General features: G+C 35.7%; 1 protein-coding gene across 2 annotated transcripts in view; it reads left to right on the top strand.

Moving 5' to 3' along the window:
• Positions 1-24,298, top strand: part of GFRA1 (GDNF family receptor alpha 1) — a 226,798-nt gene extending 202,500 nt beyond the window's left edge. For both annotated transcript variants that reach the window (XM_007424944.3, XM_088132692.1), the window contains exons 8-9: positions 12,735-12,788; positions 13,768-24,298. In XM_007424944.3, coding sequence (XP_007425006.1) covers positions 12,735-12,788; positions 13,768-13,938 — 225 coding nt within the window. In that variant the 3' untranslated portion in view covers positions 13,939-24,298. The remainder of the gene's footprint in view (positions 1-12,734; positions 12,789-13,767) is intronic.
• The last annotated feature ends 1,879 nt before the right edge of the window (positions 24,299-26,177 follow it).

The following is a 26,177-nucleotide window of genomic DNA, read 5'->3' as shown; positions in this document are numbered from 1 at the left end:
ATTAATTGTCAATGCAAAAAAAAAAAAGAACCCCTAAGTGTGAGTTATACTAACAGAAGCCTGTCAATAAATATTTTTATGATTTTCCTCTGTGCCTTTGTGCAAATGATAGTTGGAGGCAAACCATTATTATTGCTGTTTGTTATATTATGATAGATATAAGATAATGTCCACTAAAATTAGATGGCATGATGTTTTGTGGGTTTGATTTTTGTTTTAAAAAGTAAGTTGGTAAAAATGGAAGTATGCTTAACTGGTAAACATATAACAACAAATTTTGAACCAGGGAATATATTTCGAATTGATAAATATTTGGGTGGGGGGACTTAATGTTATGCTGGCACAGGAGAAACATGTTGGCATTGACCCTAACATGCTGCAGACAAACTGCAGTATAATTAACTCTCTAAATCTAGGAAAACACTTACAGCCAAACCATTGAAGGGGGGAAAAAGCCAACTTGATCTCACACAGATATTTTTTTAAAACAAAAGTGGGTCTAGGCTCCTTGGTCACCAGATGTTGGGATGTACTCATGATTCTGCTCAATCTTAGATATGGATAAGGGTAAGATGGGACCGCTTAGCCCTCAAAGTCATGTCAAAATCCTTGGGAAAGTGTTTTTCTCCCAGAAGGTCACTGTTGAACTGCCATTAGTATTGGGAATTCAGCTGTTTATCTTCAGCTAATGACAGTCAAAACCAGCAGTTCTTTTCCATTATTCAGTTGCCCAGAAGAAAGAGTAGATGTGATTCATCGTTGCTCTAGGGGTTACGTTTTTGCAGGCAAGACCCACATGCAACCCTTTTTGCCCCATCCCCCAATTATAAAAATTTCTAACTTTATGGTCTCTGAAACAAAATATTGGTTAATATTGAAGAACTGAAGCTTCAAAAATATGGGTGTGAATGTATAAGTTAACCAGTTTTAAACCTTATCTAAGGATGCTTTCTGAAAAGCAAAAGACATGGTAGAGAATATTAGATATATCGCGGCTAATGGAATGCTTTAGTAATAAACATGTGTAAGTATGTAAATCAGTGAAAGGATTAATTGGAGACCATTAAGTGCAAAGCAGTGATTTGGTGTGAGAAGCCAGTTGGTACCAAAATTAATACAAGACTGTGAAATAGAAATGTGCTAACATGTGAATAATTTTGAAAATCACAGCAATGTTAGAACAATGTTGGTTATAATAGAAGAGTTTATGCTGTATGTAGAAAATCATGGACGAGGGGTGCAATGGTAAACAACCACAAGCAACCCAGTTCTGTTTCTGCAGCACTTTGGAATCCATCAGGATTAAAGGTTTAATCCAACTACTTTTTGAGTTTTAACAAAAATTCTAAACTCTAAAAATACATTTTTATAAATCCTATGGTCTAGATGGGATTACACAGAGAACAAATCTCATTGGCACACATGATTCAATAGGACGTCTGGGTAAAAAGTCATGGTGCTCTTAGACAAAAATATAGTATTGTTTGTCAGGTCAGGTCCACTCCCTGTCTGAACAAGTTCCAGCTCTCTCAGCCTGGCTCTAGATATAATGCATAGCTCTTTCAAGGACATTTCAGTAGTCGTTCGCAAATTGTCTTCTCTTCTTTTTGCTTTCCACTTTAAATTTTGTAATGAAGGCTTTGAAGTCTTCTTTCATTTCAGCTAAAAACTGATATAATCTGCATATCTCAGATTATTTCTGTTTTTACCTCAAATTTTTATTTGTCATCTCTTCCAGTCCTACCATTTTTATAATGTATTACCTATACAAATTAATGCTTACTTGTCTTATTCCCTTTGTGGTTCTGAATCACTCTGTTTCCCTAGATTCAGTTCTTACTGTTGCTTCATTATTGATTCTAAAGGTTCTTCAGAAGGAGCAACCATTTGCCTTAATATATTGCACATTTTGACATGAAATATGTGAAGGCCTTGCTGTAATCAGGAAAGCAAAGATTAACCTTCTTGTTAGGTTCTCTTGCTCTCTCCATTATCCATCTTATGTTAGCTATCTTATCTCATGTCCCACTGTCTTTTCTGAAATCTGCTGGTTCATTTGGCATTTCTCCATGGATGCCTCTTGTCGTTTTTGTGATATTATTATTAGTATTGAAATTTTTAACAAAGTAAAAACTATAAGAGAAAATAAAGATAATAAAGAAGAATAGTAAATAGTGAAAAAAGAAAAAGGAAAGGAAAGGAAAAGATTATAAAGAAGCAGCTTCTGATCTTCTTGACAGCGGTTATAGATACATTTTTACTTTGCCCTCTCTAAGATTACATCATAATTTCCTTCTTTCCATAAACTACCTTTTCTAATCTTCAAACCCATAAATCACAAGTTCATTTTTTCTTTTTTCAGCAAAAAGTCCATAAGGGGTTTCCAGTCACTAATAAATGTAGTTGTTGATTTTTTTCTCTTATCAAACAGGTTAATTTTGCCATCTCTGCTAGTTCTGTCATCTTCACCAACCATTCCTCCATTGTGGGTATTTCAGAGTCTTTCCATTTTTATACATATAATAGTCTCACAGTAGTAATCATATATAAAAATAATCTTCCGTGGCTCTTTTCTAATTGACTGTCTTCTTTGTGATTCTTAAGCAGAACTTTGCATGGTGAATTTGTGCAATATTTCAGTAATTTGCATATTCTTTTGCATTTCCCATATTTACTGTAGGTATATATAGCAAAATATCTCAATCTCTCTATTACACTATGTTTGTTGACACAGAGATGTTAACATTGTAACTGCCTCTTCTCCTGCAGCTTTAAACAGTTCAAAGGTTGCTTTGGTCTACTCATCACCTCCTGATCTCATTGTGAAATTTCGGGTTTTTTTTTTTTAAGTAAGAAGTATCTTCTGACTTTGGAGACTGTGTGTGAGGGAGGGGGGGTCTCATCCTTTGGCTTCCAAACTTACCTAAATGTTTCAGTCACATCCATATAATTTTCTTAACAACAGAATAGAACTGGTTTGTCATTGTCTTCTCCCAGGTTTGATTTTGGAGTTCTTTCTATTTGGGTTGTTCTGCCCTTTCATCTTGTGGATCCCCCTTATCTTTACTCATTCCCTTTTAACCATACTGGCAAGGGTAATCCTACTAGATGCTCCTGTTCCTACCAGCTTCACCAGAGTCATTAAAACTACTGAGCCCTTCTAACACATCAAGGTGGCAATCCCTTAAGTGGGGAAACCCTAAATACTAAAAGTTTTGAAACTCTATCTATCTATCTATCTATCTATCTATCTATCTATCTATCTATCTATCTATCTACCTACCTACCTACCTACCTACCTACCTGCATGTATTTTATAAGAGAACCTTATTATTTTGCCCCATGGAAGAGGTAGCTGGCAACATTTGAGGTTCATTAAAAAATCTCAAAAGTGCCTGTCATCTTTCAAAGTATAACTCAATTCAGTAATAGCTATTTACGTAGGATAAAGATTAAAGTAATAAAAAGATTTCCCACTTGAATTGTAACTAACTTTACATTGTAGGAGTGGATATGAAAACTTGATTTTTACTGTTAAAGTAATATTTATGAAAAATAAATTGACATTAAGTGCTTTCCTTCTTATTGATTATGATTTCTTTCCTTGTTGCCTAATTCATAAGATACTTCTTGTGTTCTCACCACTAAGCTTGTATCTGCAGCCATAAGGCACCCCCAAAACATCCTGCATTAATCCTGAATTAATGAATTAAAAAAAATAATAACCTGGTAGTCTTTATATTTTTTTAGAGTAGTCAAGATTTCTTAGAAATGAATGTTAATACTGATTTATTTGTTTTCTGAGAATTATAATAAAGCTGCTGTAACTGCAGTAAAAAAGGAACAACTGCTTTGTAGCTGTACTGTATTAATATACACAATTACCTAAATTAACAGGACAGCCATATCCAGGAGAATAGAGCAGTATTATCAGTTCCCATGATCTTGACCATACATCTCTGTTGATGAAGCCCAAATCTGCATTAGTTCTTTTGGCTGCTATGGCACACTGCTGGCTCATGCTTACTCGGTGGTCTGTCAGACAACCTAGATATTTCTTGCAAGTACTACTCCTGAGTCAGGTACTGCCTATCTTCTACCTGTGTATCTGGCTTTTGCTACCTAAGGTCAGAACCTACATATCTCACCACTGAACAACTTTATGTCATCTGCAAATTTTATGAAATTCTCTCATCTAAGGCACTCGTGAAGATGTTGAAGAGTACTGAACCCAGGACAGAAACCTGAGATACCCTACTGCATACTTCCCTTTCCTCACTCGCTCTGTAACATCTGGAATCCCCTGTTGCTATACCAAACAGGACAGTGTACAAAAGAAAAAGAAATAAGAAAACAGCTGTTGATTTAAAGTAATACAACAGTCTTTGAGTTGCTGCTTGGTGATTACTTTAAAGAGTGTCTGCATTACTTTATGTAATAAGCCAAAATTAATGTAAAAATGCTACTGTGAGGGCCAGTGGGAACCAGATGTCAGTTAGGCTGACTTGTAAATTAATCAGCGTGTCTTATTTCCAAGAAAGGCTACAATTGTAAGCAAGCTCATTTTGAAGTCAGTCCTCCTGAAATAAGTGAGATGCTTCTGAATAAATATGACTCTTGGGACTTGAAGTATAATTACAAACCATTCTTACAACCCAGCTTTTTTAATATGTTACTTCAAAACAAGTCATACACTGTAGATTTCAAAAGGAATTACTCCAAGTAAGTTTGCAGGTGGATACCTTCCTAGGTAAATTGAGCACATACAATTTTCATGCTCCAGTTATGGACTGCTTTCTTGCAAATGAACTTATTCTGTATCCAAGAGGGATCAGATCTTTTTAGTACTGAAAAACTGAAGTGGGTGGCCTTCATAGCTTAAAAAACACTGTGCTTAGCCCTTGTGGCGCTGAATTCAGGTTCATTTTATTCTGAATCAAATTCGCCTTTATTGGTCTTTGCATCTGATATACAGTTTACGTGTTTTCTCAGTTGAAAGTAATTTACATTGTAGTGCGGTGTTGAATTGCTGGACAAATAAGAATATACTGTTGACAAGTCTGATGGATGCAGCTGGTGTTCAGTAAAAGCAAAAGAGTTAAACTGATTGCATTTTTGCACTCAGATGCATTTTTCTGTTTATTGTTTGTGTCCTGCTGCTAAGAAAACAGGTTGGTTGTATAGTAAATCTTTTTAATCAAAACCAAAAAGAATATAGAATTATGTAGCGTCACTGGCTATGAATATTTCAAGGATACAGCTTTCCAAAGGATGATGGAAGAAGAAAATATGCTTGCATTTGGGGTTTTTAAAATTTTTAAGGATTGCTAACTTTTCTGTCACCTGCTGTAGCAGTGCCTTTAATACTAGCAAGCACAAGAGCTTGACTTACTGAATTTCCATATAAAGCTGCCATTAAAAATTCATGACATTAAAACCAGGTTTTGTTGTTTTTTCTCCATGGCCAATTGTCATGGGATAATTTTACCCCAGAATTGAGAGAAAGTGGTGTTCAAGTTATAAGTGACACAAAGAACATTTCCCGTTTGAAATACGTTGAATTTCATTTAGTGCAAACTTTGAGAATTTGGAGTGGAACAGCTATTCCATAGTCAAAATAGGCTGTTTCAGTAATTTAGAAGGGTTCGGAACTCAAAATGTCCCCAGAATAATCCAATGCCTGTTTTAAATGCAAGACAACCATTTCACACTTAATAGGGTTTTTGTTTTGTTTTTTTTACTCAAATTAAGGTCTTTTGAATTCAGGGTAGTACAAATTCCAAACAGTTTGAATATTGCTAATACTGAAGTCTGGAGAGAGGCTTTGAACATTAGCTGATCCATTATTTAATTTATGACATGCAACAAAAACATTTTTGAAGTTATTTAATGTGCACTGATTTTTCCAAACTAAAGAAGAATAAATAAGGGCTCTATCTCAGTGCACATGAATCAGAAATCTCCTGCATATACTTGTTTTCTGACACAGGACAAATGTTTGCAAGTTTGAAACAGGGCTGGCAATTAGGCACTTTCCCTAATTTATGACCAGGAGATTATGGGACAGCACAGTATAAGTTATGGTTAGAAAATTCACTCAAAAGGATATACTAAACCCATGCTACTTAAAAAAGATACATGGATATAGATATAGATACACATACACGCACACATACATGCATGCATACAGTTGTGTGAAAAAGAAAATACACCCTCTTTGAGTTCTATGGTTTTACATATCAGGACATAATAAAAATCATCTGGTCCTTAGCAGTTCTCAAAAGTAGGTAAATAACAACCTCAGATGAATAACAACACATGACATATTACCCCATGTCATCATTTATGTTACAAAAAGAAAGCCAAAACGGAGAAGCCATGTGTGAAAAACTAAGTACACCCTTACTGCTTCCATAAGTATGAAGAGGCTAAGTAGCAGCCAGGTGCTGTTAATCAAATGCCCTTGATCAGTTGATCATCAATGTGACTACCTCTATAAAAGCTGAAGTTTTAGGAGTTTGCTGGTCTCGAGCATTGGGGTGTGTGTTAACACAATGCCAAAGAGTAAAGACATCAGCAATGATCTTAGAGAAGCAATTGTTGCTCCTCATGAATCTGGGAAGGGTTATAAGACCAATTCCAAACAATTTAAAGTCCATCATTCTACAGCAAGGAAGATTATTCACAAGTGGCAAACATTCAAGACAGTTGCCAATCTCCCGAGGAGTGGGCGTCCCAGCAAATTCACCCCAAGGTCAGACCGTGCAATGCTCAGAGAAATTGCAAAAAATCCAAGAGTTACATCTCAAACTCTACAGGCCTCAGTGAGCATGTTAAATGTCATGACGGTACAATTAGAAAAAGACTGAACAAGTATGGTTTGTTTGGAAGGGTGGCCATGAGAAAGCCTCTTTTCTCTAACAAGAACACAGCAGCACGGCTTACATTTGCAAAGTTGCATCTGAACAAATCACAAGACTTCTGGAACACTGTCTTTTGGACAGACGAGACCAAAGTGGAGATGTTTGGCCATAATACACAGCACCACGTTTGTGCTGATACGCTGTGTTGGGTTTTCGCCAAACATCTCATACCAGCCGTCAAGCACAGTGGTGAAGGGGTGATGACTTGGGCTTGTTTTGCAGCCACAGGACCTGGGCACCTTGCAGTCATTGAGTTGACCATGAACTCCTCTGTATACCAAAGTATTCTGGAGTCAAATGTGAGGCCATCTGTCCGACAGCTAAAGCTTAGCTGACATTGGGTCATGCAACAGGACAATTGTGATGGAAGGCATGAGTGGGGAGAATTCCAGTATGGAGCTTCAGCGTTACAGGGAGGGGGAGCGACATTCCAAGCATCTCCTCAGCCCCCAGCTGGACTGTGTGAAAGTGAGGAGGAAGAGACTGGCCCCTTCCTGAGGGCTTGATGGTTATAGTTGCTCTCGTTGGGGAATTAGAGTTAGTCTGGCAAGATTCTGTCTCTTAGGTGCAAGCTAATAAAGAAACTGAGCTGATTTCCAGACTCTCTTGTGTGATTCTTGGGCTGAATCTGACAACAATGATCCCAAGCACACCAGCAAATCTACAACAGAATGGCTGAAAAAGAAAATCCAGGTGTTGCAATGGCCTAAAATCCAGACCTCAACCTGATTGAAATGCTGAGGCGGGACCTCCAGAGAGCTGTGCATAAACAAATGCCTGCAAACCTCAATGAACTGAAGCAATATTGTAAAGAAGAGTGAGCCAAAATTCTTCCACAACAATGTGAGAGACTGATAAAGTCATACAGAAAACAATTACTTCACGTTATTGTTGCTGAAGGTGGTTCTACAAGCTATTGAATCATAAGGTGTACTTAGTTTTTCACACATGGCTTCTCCATTTTGGCTTTCTTTTTGTAACATAAATGATGACATGGTGTAATATGTCATGTGTTGTTGTTCATCTGAGGTTGTATTTACCTACTTTTGAGAACTGCTAAGGACCAGATGATTTTTATTATGTCCTGATATGTAAAAGCATAGGACTGAAAGAGGGTGTACTTTCTTTTTCACACAACTGTACATACATACATACCAGCCTTTATCAACAGTAATAATATATATGAAATCCTTATTGTCTTTCTAAAAAACCTTTTGATGTTGAATTCAGCAAATCTTTTGCCAAAACAAAGATTTGCCACCCAAAAAAAACAAAAAACAAAAGCATTTATAGGGAACATTTATCTAAGAAGAAAAACAGGACCTACTGTTTCCATTACTGGTTTGGTTTCACAATTTAAGGAAGGGAATAGAGTATCTTAATTTACTGAACTCTTCTTGCTTCTGCAATTCTTCTAGAAGATCAGTTTCATTTGAACACTGAGTTCAGAACAATCTCTGTGTCAGACCTCTGTGTTAAAACTTGCATATTTCTTGGCCATGTTGAGATTGCTAGTTGGCCTGCAAGTTTGCATATTTGTTTGCAATGTTGTATTTATTGTTTTTTGGCCCTTATGTATTCCTGACCTTGCTGCCTTTTTTGCTACTAGTATAGTAGTAATTCAGTGCTATGTGGATAAAGCCTAATGAATGCACTTTCTGAATTGCATTAACAGAGTTATTGCTTTGTTTCCATTGTCTAACAGCATTGAAGAGTTTTAAGGGAATTAAGCTTCGATTGTTTGATTTTGTTTCATAATACTTAACTAATTATCCATTCACCATAGTGGCTATATGTAAAGCATTACCATTTTCAATCCAGGAAGCAATTTGTTTTTAATGTAAAAACTTTTAATTAAAAGATGGGGAAAAATGGCTTTCAGAGGATTTGTAACTAGATTTCACTTTAGGAAATGTATCCTGATCAATCAATGAGAAGCTGCTATTATTTCAGCAGCGTCTCTGTGCCATTTATTAATGCTTATGGTAAAAATTTGGAAAGACTACAACTCAAATAAATAGAAATCACTGATTATCTATAAATTTACTGGCAGTCTTTAGCAACCTGGGCAACCTTTAAATCTCCCAGTTTTCCTCTTGAGAATGCCAAACCAGGAAGGCTGCTTTGAGACAAATCATAGTGGGTCTTTGGAAATTACCAGTTTTGCCAACACTTGATTCGATTTTTCATTGTTCCTGCATGGATTTGGAGGGGGGGGTATTCTTTTGAACCTAATATTTACTGCCTTAATGTTACAATTTACTGAAACTTAAAACAGTCCTACTGTATGTGTGATGGCTAATCAGAAACTGTTATCCCATTACTGTCACTAATTCATAATCATCTTCTGAAAGATGAAAGCAGAAGTTCAAACAATTGGAAAGCCAGAACTCAAGGTTTATTTTATTTTATTATTTTATTTTATTTATTTGTATGGCCACCCATCTCCCCTAAGTCACTGCGTAACATGTGGTGGCTCTTTGTCAAGCTGAGCTGTAGGCACCTACAGAGATGACCAGTCACTTGAGTTAGAACCACTGAATACACAGAAATGCATGAAAGTCTGGAAGACCAGGAAGTGCTTTTTTTTCCCCCTGGTAGAGTGCGTGGCAAACATCCAGAGCTTCAAAAAACATCATTGTCATAAGATGCTCCTAAGGGCACTTCTTACAGTACATAAAATAATAATTTCATATAGAACTAAAACATTCCTGGCAAGTCCATTGCTATGTGAAGAAAATAAGGAACATAACCTTGGCTGAGATATACAAGATCTGTTACTAATCTTAAGCCCACAACAGACAAAAAAATATGTGGGAGAGGCTTAGACAGATACCTCCCTAATTCACAGGAGTATTAGAAGGGGAGGAGGTAAGCAAATCATATTTGCAAGATTCTGTAATTATAGCCAGTCTCAATAAAAGTGGTTTTAGGCTTCCTGTGGAGTTGGTTTCCTGGTATGGTCTGCCTGGCAGAGCTGACACTATGGGAGCTGCCCAGAAATGTGTGGAATGGTTACAACAAAGGATGTTCAAATGACCATTCTCACCTATTCTCTCACATTTTGTATTTGTGGTTCTTCTTTATTTAATAAATAATATGCCTATGTGTTTCAATTGTATTCTAATAATTTTATGAATTTCCAAATAAACTTCAACTTCAGAACTCAGTTTTCTTTCAACTTAAGTATATGATGAGCCAGAAGAATAACCCCAGTTGAAATACATTACCAAAAATAGGGTGGCTCTCCATTCACAGCAAATCCCAAAGCCCTATGGAATAGCAACAGCCAATCTTAGTAGTAAATCTTTTTGAAAAAATCTGCACCCCATTTCTTCCATTTCAAGTAATGATACGGATATAAAATTCAGTATCAACATATAAATGTTAAAAATATTATTTTCATTTAAGTTACGATGTTCAGTCTCTCCTCCAACCACCATTGCTCTCTTTATGTTTGTATGTGTATTGTTGTTGTTGTTGTTGTTGTTGTTAGCCCTAATCAATCCACTGCAAGATGAAAGCTTCTTCATTGAAGGCCATGGACTGTATTCTACCAGACTGGTCTAGAGCAGGTTGGTAGATAGATGATTTTTGAACTTGCAATCTAGGGTTGAGAGAGAGTGACTGGTCCAAAGTCACCTAGCATCTGAGGAAGGACTAGAACCTGAGTCTCACTGTTCCTAGTCTGTATTTTAATCACTACCCACACTGGCTCTTGGCTCTTGTGTATCCGTGTATGTGTGTGTATATCTGTATAGTTCTTTATCTTCAAAATCTGCTGTGAATGAATGTATATATACATAGTCTTCTAATCAGCACATGAGTGAATTTGCTTAATATATATGTAAAGGCCATAGAGATTCTTCCTCAAACTAGAATTATTTCAGGTTCTCTTTGTCCAGGATCTCCTATAATTGGGGGGGGGGGGACATTTTTCCCCTAGTATATAATTGCTGGTTATTGTATTTTGTCTTTTATATTTTTCCCCATTACTTGTGATTTAGGGATAGGCTGCTACATTTTAGTACCACAGTCATTGCCAGCTTTTCCATTATAAGTGCTTTATACAGCTTTGTAAGTCAGCAGTAAAATGCACTTTTCCAATTTGAAGCTTGGCATGTAACATCTTAGTTTAGAAGCTAACTTTTTCCCCTTCCTGAAAATGTTCAGGAAGTAAAGAGATTAGGATGTGTCTTTATTCTCTTTGTCTAAGTGACATTATTTTCAGGAAAAAAATAGTTTATGCTTTTGCTGAGGTCATTGTTATGTCTTAGATTGAAAAGTAACTGTTTTCTTATTTACTTTATTTGTTTTTCTTTTTGCCTTTCTCCTAACAGCTTCCATTGTTTTGTATGCCAGTATTCTTCAGTCTTTTTCAAGATCTGATGTTAAATGCCATGGCAGTCATTTAATTCTGTTAAGAAAAGAACACGAGCTTTTTGGTTGGTTGGTTGGTTGGTTGGTTGGTTGGTTGGTTGGTTGGTTGGTTGGTTTATTGTCATTCAACTAGTTCTGCAAGGTTCTAACCAAATCATCTGATGGAATATAATTAAATACAACTACAGTTTAAATATCAAAGACTAAAATATCCAAAACAACAACTAAAAAAATCCGAAGAGATTTAAAAACGAATGCTTTAGACACAACACTGAAAACATGTCACCATCAGGCCCTTTAGCAATTGTATAGCAAGTTAACACTAGACTAGAAATACTTGTACTAGTAGCAAAACAACAACAACTAAGTATTATGCAAACATCCCTAATAGGGTACTGAAAAAGCCAGATCTGATGTATGGACAATGGGAGTAAGGGGTCTAATGATTATCTTGGAGCAAGAATGGGAAATATAGAAAGTCCTTTAGTAAATTAAGATCAGAGTAGTTAATAAGGTTACCGGCAAAATCTTCTACTTCCAGGTTCATGTAGAAGGAAGAATCAGGAAAGAATTTCTGCAAATGGAAAAACAGCCCATCCCAAGGCCCCAAACATAAAATAATCACAGAAATGAAGTTCTGCAATATGAGATTCACTGCAGGGGAATAAAATAAGCTTAGCTGTCTAAGAAAAGATACACTGTGGAATCTCCAGCTATTATGATATTTCCCTTTTTTGTCCTAAAAATTAACTGGAGCCATGTAAGAAGAGCCTATTTACCAGTGCAAATGACAGAAGGCCAGATAGTGATTTGATACAGTGATGTTTCAGAAAGCACAAAGATATGGTGGTGTTGCCTTAGCCCAAAGAATACTTTTAAGTTATATGATTGGAATAAAAAGAGCTCAGAAGCTGTTAGGATTTCTTCTTTCAAGAGAAGCATCCTTCATATACCAAATTTGTCATTAGACTCCTGTATCTACCTGTACCATTTTCACAATTATTGAATAATATAGAATATTAGCTAGCATGCATTTTTCTCATATTTTTTGTTATTTTTTGCTTTGTGACTTGTGGCAAAAATGTCTAAAAAGTACATTTAATCAGAGGGTATTGCCATATGTCTTTGTTCAAACAAATGTTAGTAATTGGTTGAAAGAAAACTGCAGCATTTTTCCAACTGAGTCAGTAGCAGAAGTAACCAATATTTGATTGGATTTATTATATTAAGAGGAGGCTGTGTGGCTGTACAGAGAGGTACAATGAGTAGACAGTCTTTATGGTAACTCTGGGTGTGTATATGTGTGTAGCTATTTCTGATAAATAGTTTGGGGATGCAATGTTTACTCAACTTTAATGCAGCTCAGTGATGTATTCCACCAATATTAGAGGCAAAGTAGAGGTCTGTAGTAATGTTTTCATTTTTCTACAGGGACCGAAGCAGAGTTTCAATGAATCTGTAATAACAGAACCCTGTGTGACTGGGGTAAGTTCTTACACTTTATTGCACCAATTGTTTCTGACACAACTCTACCTTTGAATAATATCAGAACGTTTGTTCTAAAAATATTCAGACAAATTCATTCTTTTGATTAGAAACCTCCCATTCTGAGTTTGGGAATGTAAATTCTATTCCTCATTCTTTGGTTTGGTAGTGAAAGGTCCTGCAACCATAGTGATTTCAGCAGTGTTTAGGGTCTTTGCCTCTGCTTTTCCCTGTAAGTTGGAGGAGATGAACGTAGCATTTAGACTGAGATTGTCTAAACTGGACCTGCTTCATTTGAGGATAGTATAGGAGAAAAACGGAACAAATATTCACTACAGCATATGTTGTGCAGCAACTATTCCTTTTTCTAAGGGTCACAGCGAGCTCTTTCCAACTCTAAGTATCCTAACAAGTAAAAGTAGCCTATAGAAGAATAGCAGTTTAATACAGTATTTACTGAAGATCCATTGGAGGCAGAGATAAAAAAGAATTATGAATGTATGTTATGTGTGTGTCTAGGCAATGGGATAAAAGAAATGTGGCCCTTTGTTTTGTATACAAGAGTGAAGATGACTATGGGCCTAATTGTTCATAGCAATTATTTTTGAAATATACCTGTTCAAGTCATTTGAAATAGTTTTAATTATTTGTATATAGGGATATATATTGAGGAGGGGTGGGTATACCCATGCCCAGAATAGCCATTCACCTTCAACCATGATAATTATATTTTAATTCTTAAGCAGAGTATGATTTTGCAGGTCACATGATAATTGCCCTTCATCTGTGCAGTGTAATTAGCTAGTAATCTGGAAGAGCATGTCATCACATGGCTCTTAGACCTTTAAACATAGCAGATTAGATTTTTATGGCTGACAGAATACTGATCTGGGAATAAATGAAATGATAGGTACAGTAAAATATACTAGGATGTACTAATACAAGTGTGGTAATTGAAGGAAGTTATTCTGTCTTGCAGAATACAATTGGGAAGGAGAGTGTGGCAGGAGGCTCCACTAGTCACATATCTTCTGATCATTCATCTTCTCTTCGCATAAGCATCAGGTCAAGCACACTTCTTCTGCTGATGGCAATTGCATTCTCATTCTGTTGGTATCCACGTTCAGAAGAAACCTTGTACCTGCTTTAACAAAAGGACCCATAAAAAGAAAGGAAAGGAAAAGCAAAGAAAAGAAAAGAGAAAAGAAAAGAAATTGATCTGTCTATCCTCTATCCTCCTCTGTTGTTGATCTAAAATTACAGTTCTAGGAATTAAGTTGAAACGCTGTGCTAAAAAACAGGTCTGGATCAATGTTGTTGTCATGTCATCATATTATATTATTATTATTATTATTATTATTATTATTATTATTATTATTATTTTCTTTTTTCAAGGAAAGGTTCTTAGAAGCTTTGCATATACTAGATGCGGTACCCACATTCCAAACAAAGAAGGCTTTTGAACAGGCAGTGTTTGAAAAGAGATGAATAATTTGCATGTAAATCATCTAGGTTTTATTCTTTTCTCTCTTTCTCATTTTCTTTTCCCTTGTTGTTTTAAATTGGACCAAGAAGAAGGAAGCCAGATTCTTAAAGTTCTATTTTTTGTATTTGTCACCCAGGAAATTCTCCTTTACAAAACCCATTATAATGAATGGGATCTACTGTACACCATCATATGGTGCTTGAAGATAGGTTTCAGTTATTTCAGTGTTACACAGATAGAATCTGGGGACAAAACCATGGTTTCCAGTGGCTTGGAAATATTGCCAGAATGGTTAATAGTTGAATGGTCTGTTTATTCCTGACAGGTTGGGACCCAGTTTAGAAACGTTTGAAATGTATGTGTAGAAAGCCTGGATTCTGGAATGCATTACAAGATTTTTCACTGCTCCCTTGTTAGATAAAAAGCTGTAGAGCAGGCAAAGAAAACCCTGCATAAATTGCCTCTTGGTAGATTTGGGCCTTTTTAAATTGGAAAATAATAAGTTAAATATATTTTGCGGGATCAGGCTTTTGACATGTGATGAATGTCTTCCTGAGAGTTTTTTTTTTTTTTTAATTTAACTTATTCATGTTTGGCTACCAGTATTTTGCTGTTTTAGCCTTCTTTTCCATGTTTGTATATGTATGTAGTTTTGCAGTTTACAACAAGAGGCCATTGTAAATCGTATAGCAGTATAATACACATATTTTCTTCAAAACTTCTGCAGATATATAAAGTGATATTAAACTTTCTAATGCTATTTTTATTTTTGTGGTTATGCTAATTTAGCCTTAATGAAAGGTATTAAAAATTACATTAACAAGAAACAATTGTTGTGAATATTGCAGGAATCCAAAATTTGTTTATCTTTCTGGGGGTATATTTTTTAAAAATAGAAACTTGCTTTTGTTAAAGAATTTCAACTTTAGCATTGTTGATCTTCTTTCTGTAATTATAAAGTTTAGTTATTTTATTGTTGATTGAATAAAAAGTATTGAATCTTGATTATTTTAAAGAAAAACCATTATCTACTAATATTTACTCTTAGATAAAAGGTACTGTATAATTGTTTGTTTTTAATTTCTTGACCCAATTCAGAAAACCTTAAGCACAGGCAGAAGGCTGTAACTTACTTCTATATTTTCAGAGATGCATCCAATAACAGTGTGAACACATAGCATTCAACAGATCATAATAGTTTCCTATATGTGAAGTTTCCTATCTACTTATTTTTGCACATGCCAATATATCAGATGCAGTAAGCATTTAACCCTCTGAACAGGGGTATGTGTGCAAAGAATGAAAAGAGTCAGTAAAAAGGTTAATAAAAAACAAATGCTTGTGAAATTAAAATTACCTTGCAGTGGAACCCACTACTGTAGATTGAATTTGATACAATTGTTGCTAAAGTCCCAATAATGCTTGTCCAGATGTTCTTGACTCTCCACATGGAGCACTACATACAGACACACATTCTCCAGAGCCAAGGAATATTTCATGTAGAAAAAGTGATTCCTGACTTGGCATGGTTTTTTAATATGTACCATTTTCCAGTAAAAAAATTATTTGACCATGGCAATATATAATTTTGTATCTGCCATGTTCATGTATTGGTTAGTGAAAAATGGGATTTATTGCTATGGTTCCATCTGACATTTATTGAGGGCATTCCATGTTATATTAAATCACTAAACTACATTTAACACAACAGGATGTGTATGGCAGTTATGATGGTAGTAGCCACTTTCTTCAAATACTGTATAGTAAAAAAACTATAGCATGGCCCTAAAGTTGATGGAAAGGGTCCACAATAATTGTGAGGTTGTGACAAGACTGAAATGACACCCAAGAATCATTCTAAAAGAACATTTCATCTAAGCCAAAGTTTTTTTGTTTAACACAATCCAGATTAACAGATTACGATGTTAGCTTCTTAGAATTTGAAAGCAACAGATAGACAAGGATAGGATAGGCCTGCTTCCATTGGTTGAACAATGTATGAAGTAGAAGCTGATGCCACAGATGCAATAATACAGTCAGGATTAGGAGCAGTGGTTTGCATCTGAATGATATAATTTGAATTGTACAATGCTGTGCAGTTGCAACCAAGTATGCAATTTTATTTTCTTTTGTTTTTTAACTTAAATGGGTGAGGGACTGCCTAAGAGAGGGAATGTGATATCTGAATCTTTATTGTTTACTTTAAAGAGTTCCATTTGAAATGCCACTTTTGATCCAATTACTCTGAGCTGCAGTCTTGTCCCTGATTGGTCTGTCAAAGACAAAAGGATTTTATTCAACCTCTAAAAGAAAGTACTCAACCTTCAGGTATCAGATAGGAACCACTTGTCTTAATGAACTTTGGTGGCTTTTAAAGTAAAGAAGTAGTAATTGAACAGTAATGCTTAGCTCTTTATTTAATCAAGACTGGGAGAAGGCTACATAAGACAGAGTTCATTATTGAAATTTAATTCCAAAGAAAATGCATAGAATTATGGGATGTAAAGGTTGGAAGGGAAATCTAAACCCAACCCCCCTCCAATGCAGGAAAACACAACTGTAGTGTTGATGACAGATAGCCATCCAGCCTCTCTTTAAATTTCTTCAGCAAAGGAGAGTCTACCACTTCTCAAGATAGTCTGTTCTACTGCTGAACAGTTCTTACCATTAGGAAATGTTTACAGATGTCCAACTGAAATCTGCTTCCTTGTACTTTAAGCCTATTGTTTCTTGTCCTGTCTTAAGAAACAACTATGAATAATTCTGCCCTGTTTTTTACCCGAACACCCTTCATATATTTGAAGACAGCTAACAATATTCCCTTTTCCAGGCTAAATGTTCCCAGAGCATCCAAACATTCCTTGTAAGTTTTTCCTTCCTAACCCCCAGGACCTTGGTTGCTCTGCTCTGGACATACTCCAATTTGTTAATATCCTTCTAAAATGTGTTGCCCAGAATGAGATGCTTATGCAGTATTGTTCTCCTGATGGTACAACCTAGGATTGTATTTGCTGTTCTTTTTTCTTCTTTCCACTGTTAGCTTCTGGTCAGCTTGTGATCTCCAAGACATCCACATGCTTTTTGCTTCTAGTTCTGTCCAGTACAGTTCCCTACATCATATGCCTTTGATTTTTCCTATACAAATGTAGGACTTTGCACTGTCCCTATTTTTCTGTGCAATGTTCCCATTTTTATAGATCCTCCTGAATCCTGATACTATCCTTTAAAGCAGGGTTCCTCAACCTTGGCAACTTTAAGACAGGTGGACTTCAACTCCCAGAATTCCCCAGCCAGCCACCCATCTTAAAGTTGCCAAGGTTGAGGAACCCTGCTTTAAAGGTTTGTTACCCTCTTGTATATGTGCATAGCATATCTGTACTGTGACTGAACTTCTCAATTCCTTGTTATATTTACAGTATAATTTTATAGCACAGGCAATTTAAGATTATGCAAAGTTTGCATCCTAGAACTGTGATGTGATTGGTAATTTTATTTTGTTCTTCTTCTGAAGGAATTCCCCAGCTGTTCCAAGCCAACAAATGAAAAAAACATTATTTTTCATTGTGAGATACAAATAAGGATTCTTAAAAAAACACACACAAACAACATTGTAAAAGGTTTAAACTTGCCTATTAGAATCCTTAAGAGTTTTATATACCCTTTGTATTTCTGAGTAGCACAAAATATATTATACAAATGGTTTGTATCTATTGTGTAAGAATTACATGAATTCCCTTCAAAACCAGCTTTATATACCATTTTCTATTCAAGCGTGCACCCAGGAACCCAGCTTACCATTATTTAACAACATGCATATCAGCTGTATTATTTTAAATATAAAATAAAATTCATGGAATTTCAGTTTAATGTGGATTAGTGATGTTAACCCTTTAGCTCCTTACAATTCTAATTCAGACCAAGTCAAATTAGGTTTGGGTTTATCATTGCCAAAGATGTGAAATAAATGGTAACTTTTTAAAAATAATTTACAAGACAGGTATGAAAGGCCCAATCCAGATCAGAACCCTGTATTCTGCCCTCTAAGCGGTGATGTGAATCAGATCCTCTGCTTTCTATGTAGAGGGAAATTTTTTTTTAAAAGATCTGCTTTCACTTGGACCAAATTATTGGTCCAAATACTTTTGTGCAGACAAAAAAAAAGGATTGCAAAAAAGATTGCCACTTGGAAGTATTTACTGCAGTTCATGTGTAGAAGTGTGTATTAAATGATGTGAAAGTTCAGCTATGATTATCATCTCCTTGAATATACTCAGTCTCAACTTGTTCTATCAGACTCAACAGCGCTTAGCAAAAAGATGGCAGACTGAGCTTTCATGCACTCTCCACTGTGCATCCTGGACCTACTCTCTCAAATTTTGGATCTTGGCCAGTATTTATATTGATTGCTCTACTTGTGGTCCTATATAATTCAAATTGAAGGCTATTGATCTTTTATGTTTTAATTGGCCTTTAATTTTAAAGCATCATAAAATTCCTAATAAGAACTTTCACTAATGAACCTCTACATATTAAAATCAACTATAAGAGTTGCTGGGAATTGGGCATCATACACATTTTTTATTTTTTTTAATTATTATTATTATTATTATTCAGAAACAATGTCTGTTATGTTAAACCCAATAAGGGATATAGTATTTCTATTTTCTTCTGTACTAAAGTTTAGCAGTTTTCTAGATGTCTGCTCAGACATACCATTAAATTCAATGGGGCTTACTCTCACGTAAGCGGAGATAAGATTGCATCTTAAATTGTTTAATAAAAAAAGCAAAGGGAGAAAAAGACCAGGTTTTTAACTATTATCTCTGGATAAATGCAGATCTTTTTTAAAAAAAATAATAACTACAGCATTGACAATGTCACTCTAGAGAGTTGACTTTGTCAAGCAAATCACTAGTTTGAAGTAAGCTGTTTTTGTTGTTGTTTCTTTGCCCATTTCTCTCTACTCCAACTGCATGTTAAGTCCTAGGCAATCCAAATAATATTTTTTCCCTTAAGTCCTCATTGTGCAACATGAATGTCCAGATTTTAGTTACTGTGAAGTTAAGATATCTCAGTAGTCTCCTCTGTCATGGCAAAGAGTCCCATTTTGGGGAAGGGGAATGCCACAGCAGACTCCTCACTACATCCATATAAAGTTCCACATCATGAAAGATCTTGGTTATTTTTTCAACCAATTATCAAATAAAAGAGAACAGATCAGATTCATTGAAAATCTTGACATGCATTTCCCCTTAACGTTAGAACTGTGCTCGTATCTTAGCTGTTTCCTGTTAACTGCTCTGAATATATTTTTAGGGCAAGCAACTTTAAACTATCTAGTTTGGCTGCTCAGGGATCTGGATCTAAAGGGCAAAATCTTATTCAGAATATATGTGGGAAAACCCCCAGCGCAGGAAAGGAATGCTTTCAATCAAACGTGTCTTTTCCTGGAATCATGTGGCAGGGAGCTCAGAAAAAGGCACTGTTGCCGTAAGGTCTTTTCAGGGGGTGCTCTCTGTGTGCCCACCCATGCTGCAATCACGTTTTGCCCTTCAAAACTGACTCTCTGCACAACCCCATTAGATAGCTTTTGATAAGACTGGAGTCTAGCTTTCAGCAATCATCATCTGCCCTCTTGCATTATGCATTTCTCAGATTCCAAGCAACATATTCTAGCCCTCCATTTTCTATAACATCACCTCAAATAAATTTGCTTGTGATGAACTTGGCAGAAAATTAATTCAGCTGACTGTGAAGGATTTCTCATCTTTAAATATTTGCTTTCACTTACCAGCTCACTTCCTTCTATGACATTTCAATTAGTGGCCATTCAAATACTTTCTGATTTCAGAAGGTCATTTTAGTTTTGTTCTTACTGGATTTTGCTTCTTACAGGATTTTGCCTCATTGCATTTTTGTCTCATTTCCTACATATTTACAATTTCCTATGCAGCAGAAATTTGATCTTGCTGTAGCCTATTAAAATATTATTAAAGCTTCTCTGATCAAGGATGTTGCTTTGTTTACCTGGGAAAAAAAGTAGTTATTTACTATGTTCCTTTATCCCTTGTTGATCATCTGAAATCAAAGTTTAGGTTTATAATGAGAAATATTATTCTCTTTACAATACTTAGACTTCTACTGAATCCTAATTACAATATGGTAATTAGATCAACCCAGTCTATGTTTTGGAAAATGATTGCCCAATGCAGAAAGGAAATCCAAGGAAGCTTTTTTTCTCATCATTCAGAATTTGTAGGTCGTCTTTTTCTTTGCCAGGATACAATTGGCATTTGGATCTTTGGCTTCTGTAACTAAGGATTTGCCCTTTTTAAAATTGATTCAAATAGGAGGAAAGAAGTAATTATTTTGAAATTTTACAAATCTCCTGTTCTTTTCTCCCTAAAGGTTTCTTTGACTATAGCAGCTGTAACCTCTATCTTTCCTCTGCTGGGTGCCAGTAGGGAAGTTTTTTGTCATGCAGCCATTTAGAGTTATATATTGCCTCAAAATAGCAGCCAAGTTTCAATGAGTCCAAATGAGATTTTTTTTTTCTATCCAGCTTTGCCTTCTTTTAATAGTTTAAGTAACTGCATTACCCCTTTGTTACTGCTTCCAAATCTGTCAGACAGGGAATTTCCTATGGCTTGATGAAAAATTGGGTCATGTATTTATGTGTGATTGGTTTTCTTAAAATCCCCTTCCCACCCAGAAGGTCAGCTTAATTTACCTTCTTGATGATGATGGATCTATGTACCATCTTAAACTTCCACTGAAAATCTTTCATCAAGGTGCATCGAGAAGAAGTGGTTTGAGGATGAAAAATATGGCACAAAGCTTGTGTGTATTTCTCTCTAACAGGCTGAGTTATATATATTCAGACAGATCTGTGGGCAATTACTGTCATCTGTCTAATATGCCTGTTTTAGCAATAATTCTGTTGTTGCTTGTAATGATGAGTTTCAGGATTTTTCTTTCACAAAGTGCTGGACTATGGGGAAACAAATATTGTTTCACAGGGATTGTGATTCTGCTGCTGCTCAATTTTCCATCCAGTAGCAGTAAATCAAATCTTGGAGGCAATGATCTGTTTAAAAAACATTGTGTGTTCATAGAATATATGGCAAGAGAGACTATGTATCGAACAGATGATTGAAACTGAATGAGTACATCTCTGCAAAGCTAGATATCTAATCATGAGAAACAGTAATTCTGAGTGCTGTAATTGGGGACAACATCCACTGGCACTCTTAAGTCACATTCCAGTATATGTATTTAGGACTGAAGAGCCAGTATAATGATGCTGGTTGCAATTTCACCCAAATATATCTCAAATTCTAGCTGAACGTACCTAGCTTGGAAAGTAGGGGATTCTCCTCCATTTGAAATTATAACTTGAAGCCAGATGGTCAACTCTCCTTACTGATGCAGTACAAGTAGTCCTCAAATAATAGAAACATTCCATTCCCTTGTAATTGGATTTTTCTACACTTCGGTTTGTGGACCATTCACCTGTACAAGCATGTCACTCTCCATTTCTGCATGCTCTAACATGGCAGTCATCATTTTTCATTTACCTAAGTCACAGCCTAGGAACTGCCTGTAGTGGATTTCCTGTATCAGCAGGGATTAAAGTAGAAGCATCTTCTCATTCTGCCTTGTCCATGCTTGTGAGTTTCCCAACTGCACCTGGATTAAATGGGCACTTGACCTAATGCAGCAGGAATTTTTATTGTATACTTCTATTCTAAGCAGGTTGTTTTGGATATTTTGTTTTCTTTTAACAATTTCCATATCCAAACAATCCATGCCTTTTAAACATGGTGACTTTAATAAAAAAGCCATTGAAAAGAAAAGGAAAACAACAGAGCAAACAGTTGTCTACGCTAAATGTAGATGCATGAAGGGGTGTATAGTAGGGGAAAAGTGTGTCTAGTGTACAGATAGTAAGTTCTTTCAGCTTGGACTGCTAATTTCCTATTTGTGTAGTGGAAATCAGGTGGCTCTGATTCTAAGGATGTTTTCAGACAAGAGCTTCTAGTGCTGCCGAACAGTCCTATCCAAGTATTCTGTCTTCCCTACTTTAATGCATTTTTTGTGATAAGCAAAAAGTGGGTGATGTATTCAGAAATGTGAGCAGGGTGTTATACTGTACGTGCAGAATAATGATGTCTTAATAAAATCCCATGTACAAGGCAGCGCAATCCAAGTTACAGTTCTCCTCAGAAGTACCTTTGATGCTCTATTTCCAACTTCCCCAAAATTATCAGAATAGAAGGCTTCACCCATTTTGTCTGATGAATGAGTGGCATACAAATTATTTTAATTAATTAAATATCCAGGAGTGTCCACTTGTTCAGACCATGTCACCCCAAGAATAGTGAGCATCAAAACCAAGTAATGCAGAGATCTGGATTCAAAGGGTAAAATATGGTTAGAGTATGTATGGATACATGTGTAGCCACTGTCACAAGCACTTAAACCAAACATGTCTTTTCTTGGGCTCACATGGCAGCTGCCGCTGTTATACCTCTAAATTGTTTGATATTGTTTACATTACATGTACAAGTAGTCCAACAGGAAGCCTAATTCATCTGTACAGAATCCTGCAATATTTAAGAGTAGATTTGTTTAGTCAATGAAGTTACATTTTCATCTAGGATATTGAAATGAGTGACTTTCCCCATATCAAAATTAATTGTCTAAATGTTATGCTTTGTCTAAACTATATGTAAAAAGAATTGCAAAAAATAATAAAATATTCAATTTCTAAACTATTCTTCACAAAAGTTTCTGTTTTCAGTGTTTGAGGATTAGGCAGAAAGTTGTGCGTTGCTGAATACAATGGGAAGGATTCAAAAAGTACATGATTGTTACTTTTTTTCTCAGTGGCACAAGATTCTGATTTCTTAAGTTTTTCATTTCATATTCATACCCTTGTCTATGAAGCAAGGGACTTGAGGTTTGTTTTTTGTTTTTTTTTGTGAATTAACATTCCTGCCTTATTAGGCAGAGAGAGTCTTCTAGTAATCTCTGTATAGTAACATATTTTTCTTTTCCACCCTTACAATATTGCTCAGAAGAAGGCCCAAATGGCTTCAGAGTTTCCTCAGAGACCTGAGAAAGCACTGACTGTCAAATGGGATTTCTTTGAAGCCATATACCTCAAGAGGTAGTGAAAAGTGTTAATTATGGTTAATCTTATTCATGTTGGGGAAAGGGCCTGTTTCCTTTGCCCAGGAATATATCAAAATTTCTGTTATTTTTGTATAATTCAAGTTGTCATGAACGGCCGCAGAAAATATAATACATAGTTTAGATTAAGTGATTTTATATTCTATATTATTTGGAGTAGGGAGTGAAATCAATGATAGCGTTTGATAACAGAACATAAAGATACACTGTGAATGACCTCTGGAATTGAAGGGCATTTTTTTTTCCAGGTTTGGTTTGAAATACAAATTTGTCTTCATTTCCAGTTGAAGGCAGTCTACATTACAAATGCAGCCTTTGCTATTCTGATGTAATTGATAAGTATGTTGTCCTGGAGAATTCTGTGCCCTCCCTTCTTGCAGTTTGCAATGTGTCAGGTCTCTCGGTTGTTCTGCTGGGTACAAGGGTGTCTGCAGGATACGGTAAAAAAAGTCAAGTTGACGACAACTCCAGTGTGATAAACGCTCCTATTGTAATGTGTGGGTCTTTGATCACATCGACATGGCAGCCATGGTGACTTTTTTGGCCATATCCTGTGGGCTCCTTTGGCTGGGTACATTTTTGTTAAGGAACAAACACCACTTTGGCTGTTCCCACTGACATTGACGAGACTTGAAGTAAGGACTTGGAACAGTCCAAATTTTGGGAGTGATTTTGTGATGTTTGTTTTTCTTTTCCTGTTGGCATAATGCTTGTACACTACAAAAAATGTACATATCTGAAAGAAGGAAAAGCCACCAAATGAACGTTGTCTCTTTTTTATTAAAAATTATAATAATAAAGAAGTACTCAGCTTTGTTGTGTGATTTGTTTTTCACAACTCTGCAGCAGGCCAATTAGAAATATGTTGTTTATCTGGAAAGATAATGTTGATAATCTGGAAAGATAACAGGAAGAAGCTGTTCAGAAACACTGTAGTTCTACTGCTCCACATATGTGTCTTGTATTGTGGCTTGTGATATAAAACAATAGACGGGGTTACCTGTTAAAGCAAGGCATAGATGCACACAGTAACTGACTCTGCTAATTGGGCAGTGTGCCCTTCATACAAAGAATGACCAATGGATGTCAGATGGAAATGGTTATGTGAACAGAATAGCCCTAGCCATCTGCTCCTAATTTTCTTCATTGCTTTCAAATCTGCAGGACAAAAACTGGAGACGATGGAAATGGATATGTGAGAAAAACAAGGGAACTCAAAACGATGGGGAAAAAATCATTATGCTTTTTAAACTAAAGAAAATAAAGTGTTCTGGCACTGTTTTAAAGAGAAATCGAGTGAAAGTTGTGACTGAAACTGAAGTTCTAGGCACAATTTACTTGGAGCTAGGTCCACTGAATACAGTAAAATGTACTTCAAAGCAAGCATGTGTAAATGATTTGCATACTTCATTGGCTTTGATCTCAGTGATGCTATTCCACAATATGGCCTGCAATTTTTGAAGTCAGTGGAGGTTTTCCTTTATTTATTTTCTTTAGATGTTACTGTTAGATCGTAACATTCCCCCAGTAGGCTTCATGACACCAATTCTGTAAAATTCAAAACTTGAACAGTCTGATATTACAGAATGCAGCAAACAGCACCTTTGCAACATATGTCTTTTTGAAAAGAACGTTAAGCATGTTAAATCTGCATGAGGAATAGTTTATGATAGGACAGTTGACACTGATGGGTGGATACAAAATAAAACTGATCATAAATATCAATGCTTTTGTGGCACCTCAAGGAAAAAACAATATTTTAAAAAAGGTTTTCCTTACAATACATCAACACAATTGCATTTTTTGAATATGATCACCAATGTATACTTTTTATAAATTCAAAACTTGACTTACATTTTTTTTTAGATTAGATAATATTTCAGTTTCAGTTTTCCTTTCAGTTATTTCAATTTTGAAAGGATAAAACTGCATCTCATATTTATAGAAGAAAAGGTGAATTTAAAAAATGGCTTTTATTGCTTGCACAGAATTTTTCTCAGTATATCTGGAGGTGAGAAGCATGGGATATTGAAGCTGAGAGGCACCACCAGTAAAAGCTTGTTCTTCATATTTTTCTTTACCAATTATGACCTCTCTTGTGTTCCAGGATTATATATCCCAAGAAAATGCATAACATGTTCAATTTTAGGATATGAATTGTGCCAAGCTCTTACTAATGGACTGACCATTATTTAGTGATGGGGTATTAGCCTTGTGTTCAGAAACTCTAGCTACAATCCCCTTGTGAATTTCATCAGTTATAGCTACTGTAATGAGAAAGACACCCTGTTGGCAAATTTAGAAAGATAGTAGCAGTCAGAGGAATCAGTATGCAATTGATGAATTTGGGCTCTGCCCTAGAATTAGGTAGCCTTCAGTTCCAAAGTTCCTGCCAATTAAATAGCAATGCACATTTTCTTTAGAGCCCAGGGCTACAAACAGCATGATCAGGACAAATCAAATGTGATACAGTTTTAAACTGATTAAATGTAGTTAATAGAACTAGTCTGCATATATTTAATAATATGAGTTCCGATGGGGGAGCATGTTCAGCCAGTACTTTAATGAGTCAATAAAGGAAGGATTCTAGCCTGACCTCCTTTTGACTTGATTTTTTTTTAAGGTAGCATTCAAATATTAAACAAGAGAATAGTTCTTGCAAAATGCTAAGGAAATGTGTTCAATATTCAATTCAGGTGCCCCTGTCC

The sequence above is a fragment of the Python bivittatus genome, unplaced genomic scaffold, assembly GCF_059951505.1.
Source record: "Python bivittatus isolate LINGU-HERP-01145 unplaced genomic scaffold, Pbiv_v1 ctg000980_np1212, whole genome shotgun sequence".
Classification (NCBI taxonomy): domain Eukaryota; kingdom Metazoa; phylum Chordata; class Lepidosauria; order Squamata; family Pythonidae; genus Python; species Python bivittatus.
Note: the sequence above shows the minus strand (reverse complement) of the source record. Positions and strands in the feature narration are given on the sequence as shown.